Here is a 9140-nt window from a genome sequence, read left to right on the forward strand (position 1 = left end):
ACACAAGTACAACACACAGTACATGCATTAGAAAAACACACTGTACAACGAGGAGTACTATCCATAGTACAAGCAGTATAATAGCTGGTACAAGTAGCACAAATTGTAGAATCAGTTGTACAACAAACATACAAGTAGTACCACGAGTAGTACAATCAGCAGTGTGAGGAGTACAACTGGTAGGGCGACATGTAGCAGAAATAGTCGTACATGTTGTACAGTTTGTAGTACAAGCAGTAAAAACAGGAAACATTACAGTCAGTAGCACAAGTAATAGAATCAGTAGTACAATTAGTACAACAAGTAGTACCACAAGCAATACATCAGTAGTACAAGTAGTACAAAAAGCAGTACAACCATTAGTTCAATCAGCTGTACAAGAAACATCACAATCAATAGTACAACATGCAGGACAACAATTAGTACAATGCGTTGTACAACAAGTAGTATCACCAGTAGTGCAATGAACAGGACATTCAGTTGTACAACAAGCAGTACAAGTTCTGCAACGTAATACAAGACGTAGTACAATACGTAGCACAACATGTAGTAGAATCAGTAGTACAAGTAGTACAATCTGTTGTACAAGCAGTGCAACAAGTAGCATTACAAGAAAAGGTACAACAGTTAGTACAATCAGTTGTACGAGCAGTGCAAGTAGTAGTAAAATAAGTACAACAGTTAGTACAATCAGTTGTACAAATGAAATGGAAGAACAGACAGTAATACAACATGCCCTGATTTAAATGGGATCTGAAAATCAGGATTGTTGGCGTGTCTATCATATCATCAATTTTATAAAACAGAGTTAATATGTTACCTGTAGTATATCATTATGTTACACATTGGAATTTGATTATAAAAATCATCAACCTGGAACATAATTCCTTCAGAAATGGATGATAAACAAGTGATTTCACCACCACGCGTACTATTTAAAGAGCCCGAGCAAGCATATTTAGTTGGATGAAAAGACAAGGACATAGAACACCGCCTTGCCTGAGGCCTGAGGTGTCATTCGCGTGCAACCCATGTGCTCACTCGTGCCTAACCCGGACTGAAAGTGACAACCTCCATATTGTACCCTTGTCATCACGGAACATCTCAATCGTTATAATGTCCCAGAGGAAACCATCGAAAATATCCTTTAAAGTACTTGAGCTTTGTCTTGTCTGCCCAGAATTACATCCATCCCATTGACGGGAATCGATGCGTGGGCCGCATGTAGATACGCTTCGCTGTTAATGTCTAAGTTTATAACGATGGGTAATACACGACAAGAGGATTCATTGAGAGCTAACAATATGGATGGGGCAGCGGTATAGCGGAGAATAGTCTGCACGCTAAGATCTTTCACCTTTGTCAACTTTCTAAGTAGAAACATGTATCTTATACAGAGGAATTATTACTATTAATTCAAATGTTCCCGTGTTCACTATCTTTAAATTTTATAACGATATTCAAATAAAGATTTTGTGTTGCTCAAACCACTTTCTCATGCCCTTTCCTTAACAGTTGCCTGACTAAATTATTAACGCCAACCACCACCACCACCACCACTACTACTACTACTACTACTACGCCGCGATATAACTGGAATACTGTTAAAAGCGGCGTAAAACCCAACTCGCTCACTCACTACTACTACTATTCCTCCTCCTCCTCCTACTACAACTACTACTGCTCCTACTACTACTACTACTACTACTACTACTACTACTACTACTGCTGCTGCTGCTACTCCTCCTCCTCCTACTACTACTACTGCTACTACTACTACTACTACCACTTACAGTACCGCGGCTACGACTACCACCCCCACCACCACAACTACTACTACTACTACTACTACTACTACTACAGCTACTACTACAGTTACTATCAATTACTACTACCACTACTACTACTACTACCACTTCTAGTACCACGACTACGACTACCACCACACCACCACCACTACCACCACCAGCTCTACTACTACTACTACTACTACTACTACTACTACTACTCAATACTACTACTACTACCACCATTCATCGCTTTCATTAATATTTTTATTATATTTTTTCCAGCTGGTACTGCCGAGTATCATCCAACTGAACTCATGACCGTGTCTGTACCCATACTGACATTAACTACCGCTACCTAACATACTTCAACTATCGTCTATCATTGCTACTACTTCTACTTCAACCCACCAGAATAGATTGTTTCGTCATAATGCTGGATATGTATATACACATGCCATTTGAATTACATGCTATATTTGAGGCCAATACTAGAATATAATTGTTAACATTTCATGTTTGCTTCTGATTTTAACGATATATAATGAATTTCCTTTCGTAGAAAATTGGTGCTATATGTGAATATGTGTATCTATAATTAGGTATAGAAGAGTATCTTTGATAAATGTGATATCATCACTATTTGATAGTGATTCACAGACATAGGCTTATAATATAGCCTGAAGCGTACATACGATTTCTTATGAAAATGGGAATGTTTTCTACTCCTTTCTACTTTCTACGAAAAAGAAAGCATACACAAATACTTTTTGAAAAACTCTCAATTGTCAACCTGATACAAAGGGTGAGCATATTACTATTACTATACGTCTAATACATTTGAGAGTTGCTTCGATAAACGTGGCAGAAACGAAAATAATTATACAGTATTGCTTATCTATGGTGAGATGTATAATTTTATATAAACAACCTGTCAGAATAATCCCTTTTGAGTCTTAAAGAATCTAATTCTTGAAAAACGACTATCAGAAGCATTCAGATTTCACTGACCTAACGGTGGCCTATCAAAGCGCCAAGCACCCAGTGCCCCATGCATCAGCCTAACACAAAATTAAACAGATAAAAATCATCAGAGTTGAGCTATTATGACAGATGGACTATAATAGAAGCCTGAATATTTGTGAAGATTTTGGATTATTAAATCGGGAGTCTGAGACAGCCTGACGGTCGGGCTGAGAGTCAGTGTCCATTACAGTCCAGACTTGACCATGGTCCACAGTGATACAATGAGGGAAATGATAATATAGAGTCCACAGGCATTGTCCACGGAAACCCCGGAGCAGAGACCGTCCTTCTGATGCTGGGAACAGACCGCTAGTAATTATCCTTTTCTACTGAAGCACAGCGGATCCAGAACTATCCGTCTGGTCAACTGATGAGGTCAATATCGCTCAAATAAGCAGTTTCTTTTTCTGCAATTGTTACCATTTTGTGAAATCGCATCCGAAATTGAATTTGCATCGGTGACCATATGACTGTTTGAAGGGTGGAGGTATTTCTTTTGTAACCAACGAGGTCGTTTAGCATTAAAATGAGCTTGACCGTGATGAAATAACGGCCTTTACCTGATTTGGCTCGATAGTTACTGTTTTGTAGGTTCATTGAAATGTAATAGTTGGTGACGGTGCCCGAATTCTGTTACTGTAGTAATTAGTTTTTGTCACAGAGGATGCTGAGATAATTGGTGGTTAGATTGGACATTAGTCCAGTTGTCCAGTTCTTACTTGGACATTAGAGCAGTGTCAAACTATATGTACTCTAACAGACGCGACGCGTTGAGAGACACCAAGACATTATGAAATCGACATATGCAAATGAAGGTTTGACAATACGTGTCAGCCTTAAGGCAAAATTGTATTTAGCAATTTGTGTAAATATAGCTTGATACTCACATACAGACACTCACGCAAAATGTACACGCAATACTAAAGAAATAGAATATCAATCAGCACTGTTTCTTTTCGAATTTAATGACTTTTTTTATACATATACAGACGGTAAAAGTATACACTTATAAATTGGATTTGGAATTTGATTTCACCCCATATACAAACTTTATCAAAAAGTTTTACGGATAAAAACAGTCTCTGAAACACTGCAAACTTAAGGTTCAAAACTCAATTATGATAACCGCAGTACATATATCACATATAATAAACATTTCTTGTTTGTTTCATGTTTAGCCACCATCAAACATGGGTGTATACTGTTTTTACTGGGCAATATATATATACCATGTTCACTAATAACTTCGATACTTTTAAGGTGTTTTCTTTAAACTTAACCGTAGTAAGCAAATATTATTTCAACTTGGACTACGAGTGTATAACCTTAGTTTTCCTTAAGAGTCAACTGTATAGTGAATTGATGTAGGATTAGCGAAAAGAACGTTAATGTACAAAGCATTAGGCGTTGAACGGGAGGGGGTGAGAAGATTGTATGAAACAAAGCGGGGTGAGCTTTGATAGGTTCTCAGGCAAGGGTTTATATTTTGTGTCGGTAGCGTCCGACAAAAACAAGATCAAAGAGCACTAAAATTTCTAACGGCAAGTTAACCAGCAGCGTTGTTGATTAATGACATTAGAAAGACATCATTGATCATCGCCATCAGCCCCGGGCCATCAAATGACATTTTAGTGGGGCTGAAATACTACCGAAAAACACACGTTCAATTAAGGCTCATGGCGAACACTACCATAGGTGGTTGTGATATACTTGGCGGTGGTGATGGACTCCATGTCGGAGTCAATCCATACACACCTTTATGTCATTAGAAAGCGCCAAGCTCATAAACCTCTACCCCATAGAGTACCTAGCGTATTGTCAGAGTCGAGATGCAGGGTTGATTGGGGGATAAGTTCTTCCCTCTCTCTTGTATTTAGATATTTTACCAGCTCCCTAGTATTTACAAATGTGAAAATTACAAAATTCAGATATTGGAAAACAGCACTTTTAAAGCTAACACTTAGAGGTCCCAAAATACGTATGTATGTATGTATGTATGTATGTATGTATGTATGTATGTATGTATGTATGTCTGTATGTATGTATGTATGTCTGTATGTATGTATGTGTGTGTGTGTGTGTGTGTATGTGTGTGTGTGTGTATGTAGCAAAGAGAGAGAGAGAGAGAGGGAGAGAGAGGGAGAGAGGGAGAGAGATATTGGAAAACAGCACTTTTAAAGCTAACACTTAGAGGTCCCAAAATACGTATGTATGTATGTATGTATGTATGTATGTATGTATGTATGTATGTATGTATGTATGTATGTATGTATGTATGTGTGTGTGTGTGTGTGTGTGTGTGTGTGTGTATGTAGCAAAGAGAGAGAGAGAGAGAGGGAGAGAGAGGGAGAGAGGGAGAGAGACAGAGAGAGATGCCATGATTGATGTACATTCCATGAGATTTTGACATGTATATATATCTATGCATATATTTGTGTATATAGTAATACCATGCCAATACAACTTCTTCCATATAACTCTTAATACAATTGACTTCATATTTATCACATTTATGTATTAATATAGCATATTGCCTGTTACCACATGCGCACTACAATAGTGACGTGGATGGTGCTTCTTTAAAAAAATTAAAAACACTAAGTCAAGACATGCAAGTTAGACATGTCATGTAATTTTCACCGCTATTTGGCCTCACGCCCAATTGGATCTGTTTCGGCGGATCTCCAGAGTGGTTATTCCCTGGCGTTGACGATATAAATCATAGCACGTAAAAGGTATATGAGGGAGTTTCATGTATGCATTTAGAAACATATATAATTCCATCTCCCTCATCAAGAAGAAATGTACACTGGTTGCATCCAATGTTTGCGCTTCAACCACTGTGCCACTCTACCGCCACTTTAATTACGAGAAATATTTGTTAAATTGAAATTGTATAATAAATGTAATATATTCAATGCCTTCAATCATTGTTCAGCACATTTTGATTAAATAAAAGCGACAAAATATTCATAAGAAATTGCTGAAATCTCTGATTCAGACAAGTCATAAACATAATTATGCGGCTATCTCTCATCATGGCAGGACAGGTTTGGTCCATATCCAGGGCAATCTTGTGGCTCAACGATACATCAATGAAATTCTCCTACCACAGGTCCTCCCAACTGCAGCCAACGGCAACGGTGTATTCCAGCAGGACAACGCTCGACCGCATACAGCACGGATCACAAGAGGTCCCCGGATTTGAACCCGATAGAGCACCTGTGGGATGAATTGGATAGACGGCTACAGCCCCAGACGTTGCAGCAGTTGGCTTTTGCGTTGCAGGCCGAGTCGGCTACCATTCCCCAGGATGTGATTCGCATAAGATGATCATCGTTTTCCTTTAGTGTGTCCTACGCAGGATTATGAACCATACATCGTGTTCCTGCTATTTAAGGAGGCACAGGTGTAATCCTGAGATTCTAAACACCCCAAAAGACACATCGGCTCTTCAAATTATAGGGCGTCTCTTATTTACACAGCCTTGCATCTAAAATAAAACTTATACACAAGTACAGACACATTTTATGATTACAAACATTTGCGACCATGAGACCTATAGTACTCCTTGTCAACCTTATACTTGAAACATCCTCTTTAACCTTCCGTACACAGATTGAAGGAATACTGCCATTTGCAACAATCCAAAGAACAGTTAATGCATCAACAGTGTCGTAGCCAGCCTTGGGGGTGGGGTGGGGTGGGGGGGTGGGGTGGTGGGGGTTACAGAAAACATTTTTCCTTGTGACAGTTAACTTGAATAAAAAATGAATAATCTTATTTGACCGCCCACCCCCCCCCCCCCCCCCCCCCCCCCCCGGCAAAACAGCAAAAAAGGTTAACTACGGCCTTGGTTATTGGATGCCGATGAGTGTTCCATCTCCGCTCACACCATACACTTGCCTGTACAGATTTGCTGAAATATTCATAATTAAAACTCATTTCTTCAGTGTTGTGACTCGTTTGATTACCTCGTAATGAACAAATAGACGAATAGACCAAATCGTCGTTTATCATTTATTCCCTCAGAAATGTGTAATTGTAATACCATGTTTGGAGGGTAAGTGTTTGAACGGGCACAAGTGTTGCCTGAAGCTGCTAATATCAGCAGTGAATAGTTTCATTTCCGTTTGATGTGGAGTCTTACTGTTAAACACCTTCTTATGAAACTTGTCCTCTTTAAAGGAGATTTTATAGTTTTATAACATATCAACTGAACACTTTTCTACCATCGACGACACCTGCTCTGGAAAATGAGAACATACAGAGATGTGTAAGAACATGGTTTGAAACCATTCGTGATGTGAATCTGACAAGCGATAGAAGGTTCTCTTAAACATCTGTAACTACAAAGAGATTTAAAGTTTGAGTGCGTGGGGCTGTACGGAGCGAGAGCTGTGGGCGTGACAAAGGCAGGGGGCATCCCTGAGTGTTCCGACAAGTGTATGGCACACCACAGGCCCGTGTGCTCGCTCAGCCTCGACGGACAGCTCATTGGATGACAAACTGTTTTATGTAGAGCAGTGTCTAAAGATATGTTGATCTGTACTGGGATACAGGATGGTAATGTCTCATACATTATTTACCGTCGTCGGAGGGTTGTAAGACAAGCTGTGTCTCCCGCGTCGTCAACATCAACTGTGTTTGAAGGAAGCTTATGTTTACCTTTGTTAGCTGAACGTTTTAAAGCAGTTGCTTCATCTCATAAGCGAAGTATATTCATCCAGTTGACGTGGATATATGGACATTTAATTTCAAAGGTGAGACACGATTTGTGAAGTCTGTGTAGGAGGTACGCTTATGAGTATCCTGCCCGGAGCTTCATTGAGCAGTGTAACTGATACAGTTAGATAATATTCTCCTGTTGTCATCACATAAAGAAGATACAGATTGAAAGATAGAGAAGATGAGCTACAACTTTAGAGACCTTGCAAGCACAGAGGAGATTGTACCATCAGGACAGAAAGTGTTGAACATTACTCTGGAATCGGAGATGCTATCAAGCAGATTCAGAATTAATATTACTGACGATGTTCAAGCGGTTATAAACAGGAATCTATCTGAAGCGGAGACCCCGCCATGCACTCCCTTGACCCCACTAAGCGCTTCTGGGAGTGAGGGGGACGTTTTCACTTTCTCCCCGCTTTCTGAATCGGACGACCAGTGGTCAGGATGCACCCCACACAAGACGAAGTTGCTTGACCACAAGTGTCCGAGAGCTCCCCGGAAACGACAATCAACTTCAGACGCCGACATCAGCATCGATGAACGACGACGTCGACGGCTGGCGGCCAACGCTCGTGAGAGGAGGAGGATGGAGGGCTTGAATGTAGCATTCGATCGTCTTCGTGCAGTTATTCCCGCCAGCAGTGACGACAGCCAACTGTCCAAATACGACACCCTCCAGATGGCACAGACGTACATTCAGACTCTCTCAGATCTGCTGACCAAGGTTGAAAACTGAACACTGCACCTACAGTGTAAGGTCATACACCCGCAACAAACTTAAACCCGACAGGTGCTCATATTGTGAATTTTACTTTTTACTTTCAAAGTATGAAAGAGTTTGGGGAACTGTAGCCTTCTGATGGTGCGTGAAATAGAGACTTGCGAGCTTTTTTTTTACCTCTGGTGACTATTCACAGACGCTTTGATAGAGGGACAAAACTATTTAAACTCTCTTTCAGACAGATGATCCAGCATTAAAGGAAGATGATATAACACGCTACGGTAGGCCATGCTTTGTGTTTGTCTTCAACGACGGATGGAGGTGCAGCGAGGTGACACAAACATCTGTCCTCATCCTCATCTTTTTCTGAAGAAGAGCGTGCCGGAAATGACAAGTAGGTAAGAAGTGGCGCGTGCTTGCTGGAGAAAGCTACTCGTGGCAAAGTGATGGACGTACGCGAGAACACGGCGTTATGCATGACTGCAGTCTCATCTAGAACCTCTTACGCGACAAAGATGCATTGCAACGCTTACAACTGCTCTTTCTGTGTGTTGGATATGAATGGAGTACCAGACCTTTATGAGAGAAGAAACGACATGTCCACTGAAATGGAATTGAATTGCATCATTGACTTGAAATCATAGCCAATTTACCATCCTAGATTCGGCGATAAGGTCGAAGGCTGCAGTGATTTTATGAATGTCAGACTTGGAAGTTGAAACTCGTTGACCCTTCTTTGTGGTTTTGACACGACAATTACACTTATATTTCTATGTTCATATGTTCTTATCAAATCTAGCCATCTCAACCCACCAGGGATATGTTTTGATAACATATTGTCACGCTGTGACAGGTTGTACCTGTTAATTCAACGT

The 9140-nt window shown here is 40.2% G+C and overlaps 1 protein-coding gene across 1 annotated transcript; it reads left to right on the forward strand.

Annotated features, from left to right (window-relative positions):
• The first annotated feature begins 7722 nt into the window (after nt 1-7722).
• Nucleotides 7723-8599, forward strand: LOC139469676 (neurogenic differentiation factor 4-like). Its single transcript, XM_071251915.1, has one exon. The coding sequence runs from the start codon at nt 7723-7725 to the stop codon at nt 8278-8280; it is 558 nt and encodes a 185-aa protein (XP_071108016.1). The 3' UTR covers nt 8281-8599.
• Nucleotides 8600-9140: the final 541 nt, after the last annotated feature.

This window comes from Haliotis cracherodii, unplaced genomic scaffold (assembly GCF_022045235.1).
Source record: "Haliotis cracherodii isolate W230 unplaced genomic scaffold, xgHalCrac1.p SCAF_2, whole genome shotgun sequence".
In the NCBI taxonomy this organism is placed as follows: domain Eukaryota; kingdom Metazoa; phylum Mollusca; class Gastropoda; order Lepetellida; family Haliotidae; genus Haliotis; species Haliotis cracherodii.